Source organism: Halichoeres trimaculatus, unplaced genomic scaffold, assembly GCF_033239565.1.
Source record: "Halichoeres trimaculatus isolate MK-OKI-2021-1 unplaced genomic scaffold, fHalTri1.1 fHalTri1_scaffold_14, whole genome shotgun sequence".
NCBI classification, from domain to species: domain Eukaryota; kingdom Metazoa; phylum Chordata; class Actinopteri; order Labriformes; family Labridae; genus Halichoeres; species Halichoeres trimaculatus.
In genome coordinates this window covers 19,708,127-19,728,203 of record NW_027437192.1, presented here as the reverse complement: position 1 = coordinate 19,728,203, position 20,077 = coordinate 19,708,127, and the positions used below count along the sequence as shown (strand labels likewise).

The 20,077-nt window shown below is 40.9% G+C and overlaps 1 protein-coding gene across 4 annotated transcripts in view; it reads left to right on the top strand.

Annotated features, from left to right (window-relative positions):
- trps1 (trichorhinophalangeal syndrome I) overlaps positions 1 to 20,077 on the top strand; it is a 136,381-nt gene that overhangs the window by 55,513 nt on the left and 60,791 nt on the right. For all 4 annotated transcript variants that reach the window (XM_074686409.1, XM_074686408.1, XM_074686410.1 and 1 more), the window contains 7 exons: positions 5,032 to 5,745; positions 6,014 to 6,129; positions 12,444 to 13,032; positions 13,340 to 13,551; positions 14,032 to 14,242; positions 14,367 to 14,613; positions 18,251 to 19,028. In XM_074686409.1, the coding sequence (XP_074542510.1) occupies positions 5,032 to 5,745; positions 6,014 to 6,129; positions 12,444 to 13,032; positions 13,340 to 13,551; positions 14,032 to 14,242; positions 14,367 to 14,613; positions 18,251 to 19,028 (2,867 nt within the window). The remainder of the gene's footprint in view (positions 1 to 5,031; positions 5,746 to 6,013; positions 6,130 to 12,443; positions 13,033 to 13,339; positions 13,552 to 14,031; positions 14,243 to 14,366; positions 14,614 to 18,250; positions 19,029 to 20,077) is intronic.

Here is a 20,077-nt window from a genome sequence, read left to right as displayed (position 1 = left end):
TATTTCAAAAAACAAACAAAAAAAAGTTTTGTAACATGGTAGAGTCTTGTAACCAAATACATCAGTACTACGTTAATTTGTCTGTTCAGCAAGGTCAGGGACGCCCAACCTCTTTGAATCAAGATCTCTTGTCAAAGCTTGACTCAGTTTGTACCATAAAGGGAAAATCATTGTAGGTCTCTACCTTTGTGGATCTCTTGCACTGGGACACTGGCACTCTGTCCCTAAGAGACATCTCTTGATGCGCTTCAATGTGTCTAAGTACATTGTGTGAAAATTAACCACACTGCTGTTAACCAGCCATTGAGAACACACTATCTGGGTTTGTTTGGTTAACTGAGACTGAAAAATATGTCTCCTGGTGTATTTTTATCGTCTTAGGTACCATTCCAAAGTCCCCTTTTTGGTAAAGCCACTACTGCGTGACATGTTAGACGGATGGACTTTGAATTAGAGCAAACAAAGAAACTAATCGGTCACCCTCTCTGAATATTTTATGTCTTTTGCTGTTTGATAATTATCAGCTCCACTGCCACTCACACTCACCAAAGATGTTTATGCAGGCCAATCTGCCTGAAGCAGCCAACAGAGAAACTGTGGTGTGTTCAAGTTGGTCCCCACATTACTCAGACTTTAAGCTCGCTTTGGAGATAAGGGGAAGTTTTAGACTAGATGTTTGAGTAGTTATTCACTTTTTCCAGGATGCTTGTTAGTATGTGGAGCTCATCTACTCTGTGCCTCTTGCCTTTGTCTTCTCCCCTGCACTCCTTTCCTCTGCTGCTGTATCTCTCCATTCATTTCCCCAGACAATCTTTCTCTTGTCTTTTAAAGATGAAGAAATATATTATCTATTCTCAAAACCTCCCCTTTCCTAAAAACTGCTGTGCTCCATTTCAACTCCCATTTACAGTTTTTTTTCGCAAAGAGTATTCAAACTTCTCCATAGGTTTAAAACTCACAAAGATATCGGGAATCAGCAACAGAGAGCTGGAACAGAGGCCTACAGAGAAAATAGGGACAAATGAGGAGGAGGAGGAGAAGGAAATGTCAGGACAAATGCAGAGAGACAAGAGACATAAAAGACAGGAGGATCTCCCAGTGTAATGAGACCTTGCCTTCAGCTTTATTTCTTCATATGTTGCACATTAATCCTTTGTTTATAAATCATGTGGATGCCAACTACAGCTGTCCAACAAGGAGAGGAAGAGCAGATATTTGAAGGCAGCAGGTTTGGGTTTTTGTTCAGATTCAAGATCAAACCATCCATTACAGTAACAGGAATAAGGGATTTTCAAAAACTAGGCTTAGGCAAAAAAAAAAAGGAAACAAAATCCAGCAAGTGTTTATGTGAGGTCTTCCATCGGGGCTCATTCAAAAAAAGAATAAAGCTGTTGACAAAAAAGAAAAAAAAAAAACTGCTGATGATATAGTAAGATTTTTTTTTCTTATGGTCAAAATGCATGAAACACATTTACTATTTTGCCTGCAACACCATACCACACTGAAACACACCATACCCCAACGCCCAAAGCCATGCCATGCTTCCCCAAGCCACTCTAAGCTAAGCCATGCCGTGCCATGCTACAACATACCACCCTTCAGCCACTCTATGCCACACCGTGTTCTACTGCATTATGCTGCTTCATGGCGTGCCAAGCAAAGCCAAGCCAACTCAATCTTCCTTACGCTTTTCCATGCGACAGGATGTCGCAACTCTGTAGCCTGACTAATATCAGTATTAGTGCTCCCTCTTGATTCTTTACTAATACCAAGTACTGATAGAATAGAATGGATTAGAAAACACTTTATTTATCCCAAAGGGGGACTTCAGGAGTCACTGCAGCAATCAAGAAAACAAAGTTAGAAAGTGCAAAAAGGTCTATAATCCATAGCGATACCTCTTGTACCTGTGATATATAAAATTACTATTGACAGTGACAAACCTGAAGAAAGAAAAATCCTGGATCCAGACGGTGATCCGGATCACCTCCAAAATGTATCACTTCTTTCTTATCCCATTTGGAACATTTCCTGAAAATTTCATCAAGATCGGTTTGTAACTTTTTTGAGTTACGTTGTTCTCAAACAGACAGAAGGACAGACAAATTTCTCAGACGTAACTTCCTTGGCGAAGGTAAAAGTCTCTATGCCGCTTTGGCAAAGTAAAAGCAGCATGAACTGATACACCTGGGATTGAGTGGCTCTAAACCTTTGACATTTAACACTTTTGAGCCACGTTGGACATATTTAGATATCACAAACTACCCCGGTCAGTCCATCTTTGGACAGATGTCTTGGGGTGATTATGGGTAATTTCGGATAAAGCCTCACTGGTGTCTGGGCTAATTGTCATTGATGGAAATGATTAACTGTCACATTCATCCTCACTGTGGTGCTGAGGTCGTTTTGGTGTTGAGGGTCTAATTGTAGCTAGTAGCAGTAGTTGTCATGCGTTATGTTGTGGTTGGGCGTACCTAATTGTCGTTGATAGTAATGGTTCCAGCCTGTGTATACAGCCTGAGGCTGACAAAGCCTGTACTGGGACACACACTCACGCACAGATGCATACACCCAGCAACGATACAACTTTCAAACACACCTCGTGTTCCTGCTCACATCCGAGAACTGGGAAGCAGAGTATCAGAAGTGTGGATATGAATACATGATGCAAATGTTATTAAATGAAAAGAATGATGACTCTTTTATTAACTCCCCTTTCTCCAGTTCAGTAAAATTGTTCATAATTGTCTTATCATCTCTGTCGTTAGCTTTTCCAGCTGCCACAGAAACCGTAGAGGGCAGATGGAAACACAGACGGGTCAGTCATTGCTTCTTAAGTCGGGATTTTAGCTTCATTGCATTACCACGAAGATCTGTAGTTTTCCACTGTGTGTGTGTGTGTGTGTGTGTGTGTGTGTGTGTGTGTGTGTGTGTGTGTGTGTGAAAGAGGGAGAGAGAAAGAGCGAATGATGAATTCTGACTGGGTGTGGTGAACATCAGATGAGATTTTCCTCTGCTCACTCTCCCTCACACACTCACATGCAGACACACACACATTGAGTGCCAGGGCTGGTCTAGGCGTGGGCCCTTCAGACATAAATTGCTTTATTTTAATAGTTGCATGGTGGAGACTGATGGAAAGAGAGGAACATTAAAATACTAGAAAAGGCCTCAGAGACAAAACCGGATTCCACAAAGACGGCAGCGCTCTTTTTTTTTTAGTCATGTTGCCGCTCTTTTTGTGTGTTTTCATTTTCTTTTAACCTCTTTTTGTCTAGCTTACAGTACGTGGTTGTTTAAATATGGTTCTTTTTAATATGTTTGTGTATCTGCATGTGTTGTTTATTGTCATACCATCATCTGTTTCCAACTACACCCCTTTTTTCTTCTTCTCTTTCTTCAGAAGTCTTCGCTTTCATGCTTGAACTGTTTGCTATCAGTAAATAACAATAAGCCTTTATCTCACACACTAGTTGATCACAGGGTTGCTTGCTCCCCTCCTCACACACACATCAGCAAATACACATTCATGCAGATACACACACTCACAACCACACACATGCACGTTCAGGATGTCTGTCCCTCATATTGCATTGATCTAAAAGTGATCAGTATTTGGCGTCTATCAGGCGTCAGTTGGATTCGACTGTTTATCACTAAACACACTGAAATACACAGACACACAGGGGCACACATTCACACACACACACACACACACACACATGCACAAAGGCGTACAAACATGGCTCATGGGTCAATGAGTTGACTGTGTTTACGACTGAATATGAACTGAACGACCACAAATAAACACACACATGCTCTGAAAACACACACACACACACACACACACACACACACACACACACACACACACACACACACACACACACACACACACACACACACAGTCTTTCTGTCATGACTGTTACGAACAGAGCAACCACAATTGTTCTCTTTTCAAACAAAAGAAACATTATGGTTTAACATAAAACACATGCGCGGTTATTTGATGGCTTTGTACAGTGATTATAAGGGAGGGGAGGGAGGGGAGGGGAGGAGGGGGAGGGAGGGAGAGACCAAGAGAAAAGGTTGGTGATGGAATAACTGAAATTATTGTCGCAATTATTCTTCCAAATGAAAGACGACAGTGGCGGAATCAAACTCAGATCCAAGGAAAAATGTGCTTCTTTGGGTTAAGATGGCGAAATGTTGCTGATTCTAACTGGACACTGAGGTAGACGGTGAGACACGGGGGATAAAGCGTGCATGAAAAATGTGAACAAGAGAAAAAGGAAGTGAAAATGTTATCATGCAAAGAAGGAAAAGATAAATTTGGGGAGAAAAATGAATGTAAGGGATTTTGTTTTTTCCTTGGTGACGCGTTCCTCTTTTCTATCTTTGTGATACTGGTTACAAAGTTTGATGTGGTTGTCTATCAACCATTCCCTCTAGTTCCCTCTCTCCCTCTCTGTCTCTCCTCTTTCTGCCTCCCCCCTCCTCCCCAAAACTCGGCCCAGCCAGCCTCTCTGATATGGTTTGAGTTGTTTTATGTGGTCATGAGCTGAAGATTCTCACGCATGCTTTCCATAATGATAAAAAGATTCACTCCCTGGTTTAAACACAGAATGAGGCAAAAAAAAGGCACTTAAGGATGCTACGAACATCCCAATACACACACGCACACAATCACACACACACACACGCACACAATCACACACACACACACACAAATAGACATGCAAACACACACCCTTGAGAAATGTCTCCCATCTGAGATGTTTCAGATTTGTCAGGGCTGTTTTTTCTTTGACGAGGTTTGTGGTCAAAGAGCGTCACAGACTTAAGATTTCAAAGAAGTTTGTAAATTGAATCAAAGTCTGTCTGTACGCATTCATCACTGTCAGAAAATTGTGTGTGTGTGTGTGTGTGTGTGTGTGTGTGTGTGTGTGTTTGCACGCGTCTTTATTTTGAAAGAAAATCTGCCAATGAAAAAAAGAAGCTTAAAAAAATGATTTTTTTTCTTCTTTCCAGAAATGGTGAGGAAGAAGAACCCCCCTATCCGAAGTGTGGGAGGTGAAGAAGAGGAGGAAGAGGATGGAAAGAGGCCAGCAGGAGGAGAAGAGGAAGAGGAGGGAGAGGAGGAGGGGAGAGTGGGAGCAGAGGCTGAAAGAATAAACTGCCCATCAGAACCAGAGTCCTCTGACCGGATCAGAGGAGAGGAGGAGCAGGAGGAGGAGGAGAGTGAGTGCATATCTTCATCAGTCTCTCCCTCTTCTGTAAGTGATCGCTACAGCAATGAGGAGAGAGTGGCGAGAAGAGGAGGCGTAGGAGGAGGAGGGAGAAGAGCGAAGGAAGGAGGAACGGCGTTGACTGACAGACCAGAGAGCCAGTCGGAGCCTGAGGATGGGGAGAAAGGAGTAGAGGACGGGGAGAGGGACAGAGGGGAGGCAGAGCACCTCTCAGCTCGTCTCCTCTCCGCTCCTCATCTCCTCCTCCTCCGCAGACAGGAAGGAGGGGAGGAGTCCACGACAGATACTCCTCCTCTTTCCTGTAGCCCCTCTCCCAAACTCCAGGACTTTAAGTGCAACGTGTGCGGCTATGGTTACTATGGCAACGACCCTGCTGACCTGGTGAAACACTTTAGGAAGTATCACCTCGGTCTGCACAACCGTACCCGTCAGGATGCTGCTCTCGACACACACATCCTGGCCCTGCACAACATGGCCCCCCAACACACACCTCTAGGTAACTCTGGCTGGCTGAGTCAAACATGTTTTTAAATTATATATCTAAAACAACGCAAGTGGGAAAATGTTTATTGTTATTCTACTTACTTTTTTATTTTTGGTACATGAAAAATCTTGTAAAAGAAAAAGTATCTTCTGTTTTTATGGTGCTGCAGTTTCTATATCTCCAGACATGTCCTTCTATATTTCTGCCTCTGGCTACCTGACTCCTGTTTGTTTTGTCTGCCTCCATAACCCTTTCCCCTCCTCTGTAATATCTTCTCCAGATATACAGTCAGGACAGGGCCAGAGGAACCAAGCCAAAGAATTGGGGAAGACTAGAGCAGACGTACACAATCAGCAGCACAGGACAGTGATGATGAACGGCACATATGACGTACAGGTAAGTCCTACCTGAGTTCAGCAAATGAGTCATACCAACTTACTTGTCAGGTTTGGTAATGAATCCCTTTGTTTTAATACACTTAAATACATACTAGAAATACAGTTAGCATAAATAGTTATTTTTCACATTTATTCAGCGAGAAATATAACATTAGGAGCTGTTCTGTTTCTGGTCTTTCTCTTTTTTTTAAAACATGATTTCTTGAAACATGAAACAGATATATTTTAACTGAAGGTAATGCATTGCATGATCACAATATGATATTTGAGTATGAACAAATATAAATAGGGCTCACATTTTTGTCTTTATGGATAGAAGTCATTGTGCAATGAGATTAAATCCTAATTTTGTGTGAATCAAGCTCCAATGCTACATAATAAAGCTTGTGTTGTTTTTAAAAAAGAGTCAAAACATGAAACATAAAAGTCAAACTTTCACCAGAATGATGATTAAGTGTTAAGTTTTTCTCATATACATTGTGACTTTATTCCCACAATTTTGACTTATTATTTTTTTTTACTATTACAGCCTTAGTCTTATAACATTAAGCTGTTTATTTATTTATTTATTTTTTTATTTTTATTTTTTTGCTAATTCTACATTTTGTTTTTTGGAAACATTACAACTTCATTTTCACAACACCTCAAATTTGTTAGCTATTTTTTTCTTATTAAAACTTTATTTTTGTTACCGTAAAACTTTATTATTACATCTTTAGGATTTTTTCTTCTGTATTTATTCAATTAATATCATGAATTTATTTTAGCAATGTCTAACTTGATTCTAGTAGTTTTACAACTTTCTTCTTGTAACTTAACTTTATTCTGGTAATACTACGACAGTATTGTCTAGACATTTCAAATAACTTTAGTAACATTACAAGTTTATTCTTGTATCATTGTTTTTTTTTTCGTGATGCTATGACGTTATTTTCTTGTAAAAACACAACTTGATTCTTATAACATTACAACCTTCTTTTTACTGAGGCTTTAAGCCTCTGTCACATTTTTTATTAAAGGTAGTTTATCATCTAGTGCAATAAGTAAATTTCCCAACTTGTACTTACAAAGAAGTCAAACTATTAATCAGCTGATCAATACATAAATAAGTAAACAACCTTAAAACACAACCATGGAATAATGAAAAATAAAGCTTAGATATGCAATGAGAATAAATCATAAAGAGCTTTGTTAAGCTTTGTGTTTCAGTGTAGTATATTATTGAATGGTGTCACCTACTGGTTTTGTAAACTGTTGTTTTCAGCACTGCGGGGGCCCCCACTCTCTTTGGCACTGTCAGTTTATGTGGTCTCTGTTCCATCACTTCAAGATGAGGTCTTTCTCAGTTATTTTATCTTCTGGCCTCCTCCTCCTGAAGGAGAAATGTGTTTGAAACTGTAATCAGCCTGAGATGAAATACAGATACTTAACCACATAAATGTCACAGATCTGATGTGTCAGGTCAAGTAATCCATGATAGGGTTTGCCCCAGCTTCCACTGCCCCTTTGAGCTAAGGATGCCAATGTCTTTTATTTTTGAGCGCACAAAGAAATTACATAAAATACAAATAGTGCTGCTTCCTCCAGGGAAATTCCTGCAAATACAGACTATTACCTTAAAAAAACACATAATGGCTGGATTACCAAAGCTGTCTTGGTAATCTGCAAGAGGGTGAAAAGCTGATTGTTTTGAAGAAACTTTATTCATTCAGAGCAATGGGAGTTGAAATGCTCAGAAAAAAATACTACTTTCAGACCTGCACATGCAGCAGATGCAGATACATTGGCTTTTCATCTGCCTTTACTTAAAATTTTAGCATCTGCTCATCATTAATAAGAAAGAAGCTGCAGTATTCATAACCCAACATGAAGCAACCTGACAGGTTTTTAAAAATCTATGAGTTTAAAACAGGTGACAGATTGAATCAGTTAGTGTTCACAGCCAATCTCTGTCATAGATCTGAAAATCTGGGCCTGTAACTTAATTAATTTATTAGGCTGGACAATCTGCAGCTAATTTGTAAGATAGGCTATGTGTGTGTATTTTTCCCTCAGACAGTGAAGCATTGTACTTTAAGATAAACAGTTTTACAGGATGATAGTACACCTGGCAGGCAGGCTGCTTCTACTGTGTGGACACATATGTACTTTAAATAATGACTATAAATGCAATTAACGTTTTTTGTTTAAGCCAAAGAAGAGCTGCTTTGCTGAGAATTGACAGGATAAAGGCTGAAATCATTCAGGAATGAATGGTTCTGTATTAATAAAAAAAGGTTAAAGGCCGGCTGTCCTCACTTTAGAATGTTGCAATTAAAGTGGCATGTTGTAAAAATTAAGTGTATTGGAGTATTTACAGGAATTTCAGATTTTACTGCCAAAATTTTTATGAGACAGCAGAGTAAGCATTTTTATTCCAAATCCCCATTCACTCATTAAAGTCAGAGTAAGACTTTGGTCACTTAAAACTCCTGTGAGGGACTTTTGGTTTGTGTTGATTTTGGTGCCCCCTGTCAGTAAATACATACTTTTTTTGTTTTTATTCCCGGAAAACAAATGTCAATCTTTCTGCTAATAGTCTTGTTTGCCTATTGGAAGCTATTATTGTTAGTTTCAGCGTGTTTTATGACCAGGAAAAAAAAATGTCATAAGAGCTTTAAACTTGATAATCATTAGGGGAAAGGATCAAGAAAAAGATTAGTTTGATAAGCCTGAAAGAGACATTCAAATGGCATCAGACAGATCTTGGGATGTTGATTGATAGGGGTTTTTGTGTTTTTTTTTTCCTATTTATTTTCCACAAGATCCTTTAAAAAGCTTTCACATCCTCAATATTCGCCAATGTGCCACTTTCACATTAGTTTTTTTTTTTTCCAACTAAACTGCAGCTGATGAAAAAAAAAATGTTCCAAAAGTATACCTAACACTTTAGTTACTGGTGGAGGCTCTCACATATAAATTCTGACTGATTTGTCAGTTTTGATATGGGACTGTCACAGTTTTGTTACAGTTGAGTCAAGTTTTAAAACTTTGAATGTGCATGAACAGTAGGGTTTTGTCTGCGCTTCAAACAAGATGATCTAATAAGTGTGTGTGTGTGTGTGTGTGTGTGTGTGTGTGTGTGTGTGTGTGTGTGTGTGTGTGTGTGTGTGTGTGTGTGTGTGTGTGTGTGTGTGTGTTGAGGAGTTTCATTTCACTTAAACCAGAAGTCTGCAATGCCCGTAAGTCACGTAATGGACGTGGGCACATGCGTACACACTGTAGTCTAGCGCAGATACACACACACTCAGACACACGCACGAGCAGAGTCAGAAATAGAAAATCCAGTGGGCTTAAGTCGTCATTATGAAGAAAAAGTGAAAGTATAAAAAAGAAAAAAGGGAATGAAAGGGGTCTCTATTCTCTCCATCCTTCACTTGCTTTTTCTCTCTTCCGCCCACGTTTGGAAAATTCCATGTTGTCATTTGCTAAGGCGAGATGCCCTGTCAACCAATCAAAGTGCAGGGAAAAACTACTCGAGGAGGAGAGTGAAAAGAAGAGAGAAAGATTGGGGAGGGATTGACAGTCAAGGAGAGAGGGAGAGGCTTTAAAACCAGTAGTTATAATGGGCTGTTAGGCAGTGTAATGAAACAGCTGTCAGACATATTTAACTTTCTCCCTCTCCCTCTCATCATTTGTCTTTGTCTCTTCTTCAACTTCTTTGTTCCCCTCGCCTGCTCTCTCTACCCTTCTTCCTACTCTTCAACTCAAACACTTTTTCTTCACATTGTCCTGCTTCTCTCACCCCCTCCTTTGTGTCTCCCTGTCCATTCCCCTCTCTCTGAAATGACCTGATGTTTGGCTCTTCTCTAATTGTCTGGGCATGGTCTGTGGGATGTGATGATTGGATGATTGCTGTTGTGAGATCACACACAGTAATAGATGTCATTTAGCCTTCTTAGTTTGTTCTCTTCATTGACGCTGAAATGTACCAGCAGACAAACTTTAATTTATTTTTTTTCTTCCTTTTCTTGTTGAAATGTTCTGCATTAGCATCTCATTTAATGCACCTTTTCTGTCCTGCAAATAGAAATTACCCTTTAACGCCTATTGCAACAGAAGACACAGTACGATCATCAATTAAACTAATTTCCTTTACTTTATTTTTAACAAAATAAACATCAGTTAATTTACAAAACAGTTAACTGTATTATAGGATTTATGAGTATTACTACAGTATCATTAGAATGCAGTTGTGACATTTGCTTCTTAAAAACTCTCAGAAAGCTCTTTCATAAAAAAATATGGAGCCATGTATCTTAGCTTGTTAAAATGCAGTTGTAGTTGCAGTTTCTTCTTGCCAAAACTCTAATACATGCCTGCCAACTTTCAACATCAAACCACAGATCCATGAAGAGACAAATCCAAATTGTACTGTAAGTAGCCTAATGTCATTGTAAGGCTTAGCAGGTTGCTGGCTCACCAATGCAGCCAGCAGCGCACTATAATCACCCACAGACACACGGCTGACCTAATAAAAACCATACGAGTGTCAGGTTGCTCTGTCAGTAATGCAGAATCTTGGCCCTATACATCAGATACTACAGGAGAGCGGGACAGATATGTTATTGGTCACTTTGTTGGAGTTAAAGCAGCCTTTTAATTGTCTACAATTACAGACAGAAAATGATGGATTGCATATGTTTTTGGCGCAGGGCTTATGAGCAATTCAGGTGTACTTTTCCACACGGCTCTGCAGCACAGGGTGATATTTCAAAGCTTATGTCAAGCGTCCTTCGACACTGTTGCCTCCAGAGGGTCAAAAGGGTCCAAAGAGAATATATTACCCGTGAACTAAGTATATGAATCTTTTATATAATGTGTAGAAACAATGAGGTATGAGAGAGGCTAAATAAGTGTTCACCCTCTGTTCCCAAACTTCCCTCGAACAAATAGGAGTGCTCAAGACCGGCACCCCCTACTGTGGGAAATCACTCGGCAAATCCAAAAACAGATAAAACATACAAAACAAGGGATAAGATACTTAGATCCCCAGACTTCTTATGAGCACACATGGCTAAATTAATCCGCCACCACTGGTACTATCATTGTCCTGGCTTAGTCACCTTTTGGGTCTTACAACAACAACAAAATGTGGAAAACATATCAAATGCTGACCGTTTTCACAGTTTGATGTAGGATTAAACCCAATTTTGTTCCCATTATTACAATGATAGATTACATTACATACGATAATAATACATTTGGAAATAGTTTTTGACTCTGAAAGGCATTTTGTGCCCCACACCATCTGATTTTTGTAACCTTCAATTTGGGAACAACTGAGGAAAAAAATGATAACAGTTTATTGAAGTCTAATTAGAAACACTTTCCCCAAACATGATGCTAGATAATAGATGGCAGAATTATCTTGCAAAGATTACAAAACCACTGTGTTGTCAGGCAACTGTTTCTCCCACTTCCAGGTTTTTATTTTTACAGCACTAATGCTATTTGTGTGAGGATAGAGATTGTTTTGCCACAAATATAAAGTCCATAAAACAGGCATTATTTTTCTTGTTTACTTTTCGCTGGTATAGCAGTGCTTTTAACACCATTTTCCATGAGTCGTTTGCAAAACCATTGCTTTTTTTTTAAACAAAAGGTTGATTTAAATTGCACTAGTCCAGCATAGAACCAGATTATTAAATTTAACTGTACCTTTTTTGTAATCCAAGTAAGGGACAGCATTTTTTAGCAGGTTCATTCCTACCAAGCTAACAGTTTAAGTCTAATTTTAATTGGTCAGAACATGTTATTTCTTTAAACTTTTTATAATCCTTGTGTAGAAAATCAAGTATTGGACTATGTTTGCACCAAGTGTTCAAATCTGCAACATTTAACTCCTTTTTGCTCATGTGATATCTTGGTGGAACAAGTTGGCCACCATTGAAATGCGACTGTGGCGTCCTTGTGGTTATTGTTAACTGGGCTGTAGGCATAATTATAGCAATTTATTGACCAAGCTAACACTGTGTCCCTCAACTAACTGAGCCTTTTTCAGGACAGTAATGCTCATAGCTTGTCTAATTTGACACAGGTGGGGTTTATATTTTTGTCCCATCACTGTCTCATTGACTGAAGCAAAATGTGTTCACTGTGATCATTTTATCAGTGTTGTATTTTCAATCATCATGAAAAAAACATTAGTCGACAAACATTCATCGGAATAACTTTCTTTAATAAAATCACCTCTATGCCTGTGTGTTATGGTTGCCTTTCACGTTGGGTGTTGTGGTAATATTTGTTTCTTTGTCTTCTGCTTGTCTACAGGTGACGCTAGGTGGCACACTGATTGGGATTGGCAGGAAGACCTCGGACTGCCAGGGGAATACCAAGTACTTTCGCTGCAAGTTCTGCAACTTCACGTACATGGGCAGTAACTCCTTAGAACTTGAACAACACTTCCTGTCCTCACACCCAAACAAAGTCAAAACTCCGCCCACAACACCCTTGCTATCCAACAGCAACCTGGCCACCCACGAAAACCAGACAAAGGAGAGGAGTCAAATCTTAGATGGGGCAGAGCGAGTCGCAGTCAGAGCGGAGGATGACTCCTTGGTCGGGTACTCCATCCCGGTGAGGGTGTCCCCGGATTCATTAGGCTGGACGGGGGAACCGGGTCGAGGTGCCGTGCAGGCGTATTACTGGTGTAAATTCTGCAGCTGGAGCTGTGAGTGGTCAGGGGGCTCTGCGAAGCTTTTAGAGCACTTTGAGGAAAGACATAGACTGAGCGGTACGATGAGTCCTAACAACGCTAATCCAGACAGGGAGCGGGAGAGAGGAGGGAGGAGAGAGGGAGGAGAAGTAGCATCCAAAAGGCGCAAAGATGTGTCGTCAAACCCATCTGGCACCAGCCAAGGTAATTTAACAGGAAAATGTTTGAAAGAGTGCTAATTAATCGATCTGTAAAAGGAAACTCTGATTCTAGATTTTTTTGAGACCTCTGTGAAGCTTTGTCTTTACTTTGTTTAATTCACTGTTTCTGAATTAAACAAAGTAAAGACACGCTTTACTTTGGACTGAGAAACGCTTACAGCGTTTCTCAGTCCTGTTAGTAAACTAGACTGTTAGCTTTTAGTCTCTTCTTATCAAGGTTTAGAAATTTCAGAATCTTTGACCCAAACTGTCCCTCTGTTTTTCTCATTTTATAATTTTTCCCATTGTAGACCCAAACAGCAGCGATCCAGATGCCGTGGTGACCAGTTACAACTGCCAGTTGTGTGATTTCCGGTACTCGATGGCCCACAGTGCAGACGTGATCGTAGTAGCACCATTACTCCTTCACTACCAGCACAACCACTCCATCCACCGCTGCTGCATCCAGCACTGCATGTACTGTCCTCAGGGGCTCTGCCAGCCGCATAAACACCTGGGGGAGGTGAGATTAATAAAATATTCAAATGTTTATTTGCTTGGTATTTTAGTGTTTGCGCTGCAATTAGGAGAACGATGAGCTGTTTTGTAAGCACGAGAAAATAAAATGTGTTATATGAAGTAGTGAGAAGTTAATTGCTCCAATTTTCAGCCTAGTTAAAATTCCCTTGCTTTCCCCCAACCCACCCACGCGCACTCCCCCAGTCTCCTTTGTGCCAGCTGCCAAACTGTGCTGTCGCAGCTGTTCAAAATGCAAAAAATGGATGGTTTATAGCCAGAATAGGGGGCGGTATCAGTCAGTTAATGAAGCACATTCATACTGGTGCCCTTTGATATCACCTGCAAAGACAAAAACACTGTTACATCACAGAAACGACAGAAGGAACAGTTGCAAACAAAGTCTTAAAATCCAAATTAACCCCATATGTACAGTTTTGTCAGTAAAAATACAACTTAACTTCCTAAAATCATTTTTCACCATTAGGTGTCTCATCCCTTTGCTTGTCGGAAGCCTACCTGCCCTAAATGCTCCTCCAAGTTCCCTCAGTCCACCAAACAGCAGGAAACCATCGCTTCAAAGCCCGCCACCACCACCTCACCCAGTATGACCCCTCCTAATCCTAGAGGTGACCCCGCTGTGATTGCAGGATCAACTTTTCACCCCTCTAACCCTTCCCATCCCGTCGTCACACAAGGTACCTGAAGGCATACTTAACTGGTATACTTTGTCAGATCACTTCTCCCTGTTTGAACTTTTATCCCAAAATATAACGTTCTTTCTTCTTTTCATTTGATTTCTTCATTTTTTTATTCTCCTAGGTGTCACCCACTTGTGCGACCAGTGCGCATTCGCCACCACTGACATTGACGTGTTGCTCCAACACTACGAAAGCTGCCATACCCTGATCAACCTTAAAGGTGGACCACCACATGTCAGGGCTGAGGAGGAGGCGAGTGGGGAAAAGGAAGGAGGGAGAGAAAGAGGAGGAGGGGGAGAGAGGGAGTACTCATGTACCAAGTGTCACTTCATCACAGAAGTGGAAGAAGAAATTTTTCGACACTACAGGTGAGAAAGACACAGAAACACACTCTTACACCAACTTAGTTATTCATTTTAAGTGACAGCAAATGATAGAAGAGGCCAGAGAAAGTTAGGACAAACTTTCATATAAAAGAGGTTTTGTTGGAAAACTTGTTGCCAAAGATGAAGAGGCTGAGAGATTCAAGCAGATAAAGCAAGCTGGGTGAAATACTTGTGACTACTTTAGTATTGATTCAGAGTGCTGATCTGGATTGCTTATTGATAAAATCAAGCAGAGAAATTCAAGCACAGAACTTGTCTCGTATACTCGTACACCCAAACACATATGAGAACACATACATTTTCAGTCTGATGGCGTTTTCTTACTGTAATTTCTCTGACAAATCAATGAGAACTTTAGAAGTTTGATTTATTTCAGGCATAAGTAAAGAGAAGGACTGAGACAAAGAGAGAAGTGTCGCAAAGAAAAAGTATGGCACAACAAGGCGTTGTCGGAGGAATAGAGAATAAGATGGAAAGTAACACAAGTACAACCTGAAAGAAAGGCGGAGAGGAAAGCGGAGGAAAAAAAGGTGAACTAGACAGAGAGAGAAAGTGAGGAAGAAAGCTGTGGACATTTAAAAATCCACTCACACTCCTAACAAAATCTTTGCTCTGAATCTCAGAGCACAAATCAAATAAAAGTGAAATGCAGCCAGAAAGTTTCTCACCAACACCAACACTGACCTGAACTAAAAGGATTCCAAGGCCAAGTTTTAGAAAACAAAATACAGGATTTAATTACACAGTGTCTGGAACAAAGGGTGGCAGAATTTCAGGGCTAAAACGAGTTATCACTGAAACAAACGCATCAATCACCTTTACAGCTTTTTGCACCTGCTCACCAGCTGAGGTTAAGACATCTGTAAACAAAAACTTTCTAACATATGGAAATGTGAATTAATGTGAAATTAAACAAGTTTAATCTTTGAAACTTATGGAAAATTTTACAGGGACTCAGGGTAAGATACAAATGACATAAAGCCAGCACAAGAAGTGAAGTGAAGAATGTTAAGGTGCTTTGCGTACCTATCGAATGCATTTAAACTGACTTCACTGCTACTGCTACTACTCACAAGCTACAAGCAGGCCAGCCAATAGTTTTGCCGGGGCCCGCGACGAGATATTATTATTGCATTCATTTCGTCCGTACCTTTGTATGTTTCCGTTAAGCTTATGGATACAGACCAAACAGAGCAGTACCACCGGAAACTGCACAGAGCAGTGTTTCTGTTACTACCCAATACATTGCTCTAGTGAGTCACGAAGTAGAAATGACAATGGCAGAAGTTTCACGATGTATTTTAACTGCTTCAGTAACCACCAAAGGAGGTTTCTGAGTTTATAATTGTCAATAACTTTTGACTCTTGGCTGCCCTCCTGGTGGATGTGTTGGTTAACAGCAATGCCAACGTACAGGACGCACCGAAGTATGTGAGCAGTGACAGTAACATCATTTGAAAAGGACGGATACATTTTTGTAGGTAAAGGGAGTAAAAAAAGGCCTTAACCTAGGCCCACCCCATCGATGCCTGGCCACAAGCATTCAATCCCCACTTCATTGGATAAAAACCTAAACTTTAAATTCACAAGCTTTTATGACCGTTGCTGTGGTTTTTCTTCTTTTTTTTTTTCTGGTGGGGCCCCCCTTTGGAAAACACATTTTAAGCCATAAATATCAGGCATTCATCAATTAATGTTAAAAAATACAATCAGAAATGTCTTTTGCTAATATTTCCTGTCATTTTACAATTCATTTGAAACTTTTCTGTCAGTTGTGTAACATCAATTTTTGGTCCATTTGCCACACATCTCCCCACAGTGTCTCCTGCATGTGTCCCCTTTCTCTCATTCCTATCCAAGACTCAAATGGCCACACATGATAACAATAATAAAACATAAATTTTGAGACAAAGACATTTAAAGTGATGCTCCAGTGTGCAACTTTTGAATGTGTGGGCTTCCAGCTGTCTGTGGAGGTGAAGACTAGGATGAGATGTTTCTGGTCACTATTCTGCTCTTTCTTGCGGCATTCATAGTCCAGCTTAGGTTTCCGTTCATGAAGTGCTTGAATTCAAAATAAACCCTCAAAACCATTACTTTTTAATAAAACCTAAAACTAAAGACAGGGTCTCTGCTGTTAGGTGGTGGTATTTAATGAGCCTTATCCGAGAGCAAGACCATTACACCCATGCTTCCATCAAATATGTATGCAAGCTTTGTGAGGGGTAATAGCACTTTTGGAGAGTCTACTGACTTTTTCACTTGTCTGTAAGGGTAAATTCCAGATGTATTTTTTTTTTTTACCACCATCTTTTTGCAGCGTTTCTGCTCATAGTGCCTCAAGAGTACCTCACTCTTGTTCTCAGGCTAAGAAACAAACTTGCTGACATGTCATTTACTATTGTTCTCAGGCTGGTTTACTCAGTTTCTTGACAGAATCAAAAATGTCCTCTTTCCTTTTGCCACACTCAAACCGCTGAGGACTAAAGTATGCGGTCTCGTCTGCAGTCTTAGGTGATGACAAACAGAGAAGCCACTGTGTCTTTGTGCAACATCTGGAGACATTTAGGTCTGATAGGTACAAGGTGTACTTTCCTTACACACATTTTCAGTAATTTCACCAAACAACCTGGGTTATTTTTATGCAATTCGTTTTTTTGAACTCCACTTACACTGTCGCACCAAGGACAGAAAATTTCTTTATGAATTAATAAAGACAAATACTAAAAAGTGTAATGAATAAGCTGACAGTGGTGAGACTTAATTTACTTCTGCAGAATTCACCGTCATAACCGATACTCTTTCAGCCATTGGACATTTTTTTTATCGAGTGAGAATAAAAAGTTGAATGACAAAAAAGATCAGACTTTTATTTATTCAGATTTGTTTTGGCAACTGCTTGTTGTAAGCAGCAGGCTATAGTGTGTTGACCCCGGGCCACGACAAACAGAGTCAGAGCTTTTGGTGTTTGTCTCATTGGCCCACACAGGAAACATCAAATGTGTTTTCTGTGCCAGGAAAAAAAAAAAAATGTGATGGTTGTTGGTATTGTATGTAAAGTGCATATCATAGCTGCTCATTTACAACATTGCCAACAGGAAATGAAGGTGGTTTCTTGATGGCTGATTCATTTCTTGTCTTTCAGATTCATTTACAGTTCTCACAGTTTGGTTCTAATTCATGGTGATTTGGTGGAACACTGAGTCACTTTTTGGCCACGAACTCGATGAAACTCTACCTGAGTGGTCGGAAAAAAATGGGGCAGGGAGAAGTGCACTTAAGATTGATTCAATTCACAGGGTTGGTTTTACTCAGAATGTGATCAATAAAAAACTTTTTTGGCAGGTTATGCAGAAGCCATTAAAGCCACCAAATAATGGAAGATTTTTACATTTTCAGGCCGAGCAAATCAAGATGGATTGACTCTAGTTGTGTGGGAAAATGAAACCAAGTATCAAGATTAGTTTTTTTTAAAGAACCTGGTTGTCTGAACTCATTTTTTAAACCATAATATGCAATTCTTATGAGTTTGAGCAGTGTTATTAAGTTATTTTGTACACTGCAGCTAAATTAAATATTTATCCACATAAATTCATGCCATGTTTTCTGTTCTCTGCAGGCGTGTTCATGCGTGTTGCCGTTGCCGCCGGTGCGACTTCACAGCTTCTGATTCAACAGCTCTCCTGGACCATTTTAACTCCGCCCACTGCCACGAGTCTTCACCCTCATTAAGCTCAATGACGACAACATCCCTGACGCCTTCGTTAACTCTCTCGACCAATGGCTGCTCAGCTCCTTCTACCTTAGCCATCAAGGAAGAAAGCAAGGGGGATCTTCGCCTCCTCTACTCTCTTGCCCCACCTGAGGGACGGCTCGCAGAAGGCGGTAGAGAAGAAACAGGAGGGGTGGTAAAAAGCGAAGGAGGCGAGGAGAAAGACAGAGAACGGGAGAAAGGGTGGATCCTCGGTGAGACGAGAGGACCGGGAGAAAGAGGGAGCGACCAGGCTCACGGTTTACTTTGGGTGCCAAAGGAGCGAATGGGACCTGAAAGAGGACCAGGAAGTGGGAGCCCGTCTCTCTTCCCCTCCCCTCTCTCGTTGTCCTTCGTTTCAGCCAATCACGAAGCCTCGCAGCAGAAAAGAGGGATTGCTTCACCCAGCATGGTTTACCTGGGAGACACCAAGTCATTTTTGGGAGATACCAAGACGTTTTTGGGGGACGCCAAGCTGTACGGAGGAGGGCGGTCAGGGGGAACCAGTGCGGGAGGAGGCGGAGGGGAGAAGCAGATCCAGATGCCACAGCAGCAATACACAGGAGGAGGAGGAGGAGGGACCGGAGGAGGAGGAGGTGGACAGGAGGTGAAGGCGGCCAAAGAGGAGTCCCAGTCTCTGCTACGGGTAAAGATGAACACACAGCTTAATGCTTCATCTCTGTACACTCCAGTTTTACATTTACCTTTTCTCTCATTAATCCCATTTTCTCCTCTGTGTCACGACCTGACTTTACCTTTAAGCTACATCCTTTGCAGCTACATCCTTCTACCTGCTGGGAGCATTAGCAGTCAAAGTGCTGCTTTAAATACACCTTCAACTTCACATCCTTTAGGCAGATGCAGAGATTAGGCTTCACGCAGGGGGCCGCTTCTGTGTAATGTGTAATTCCTCCACAGCAGAGTAATTATACAGACTGCTGCCAGCTGATGAAGTACGTTTGTTGGTCTTTAACGCTCTGAATACTTCTGTGTGTTAGCGGTTTAATTTTTGTGCTATAGTTTCCTTGCTTTTTAGAGCTGAAAACCCCAAATCTTGCCTGCTGTCACAGCAACAGTGAGGCAAGTTGATGGTTCCCATGGTTACCACCTGTCAACTCTGTCATCCTACTCTGTGGCTCACGATGCCTTTCACTTTCCCAGTGATGTCAGAAACTGGCAGGAACATACTGTGGTTTGCTGACGCCACAGAGCTTATTGGCTATGATCACATTAGATTAGAATAGACTCAACTCAGTCGGTGAGACTGTGTGTGTATGCGTGTGTGTTTGTGTGTGTGAACAGTGTCATGGCACTGACATGGGTGTATGTAAGTGGTATGATTGAGTGTCAGAGTGTCACGTGTGTAAGTGCATATATCAGTTTGTGAGTTCAGTGTATGGCTCCTTTGTGCAAGTCTTGGGTTGGTCTGTTGGTCTGCGCGTGCGTGTGTGTGTGTGTGTGTGTGTGTGTGTGTGTGTGTGTGAGAGAGGTGTTGGCAGTAACTTGGCAGACTGCGCAGGGTGGGGCAGCAAGAGGTTTACTCATTATGATGGGTGGGGCAGAGTGTGTCTGTGAGAAAGTGTGAGACGGAGAACGAGAGCACATTTGTGTGTGTGTGTATGTGTATCAGAGAAAAAGGGAGAGAGAGGATAGAGATATAGAAAGATAAACGGATCATGGAGATAAGTCTTTTAT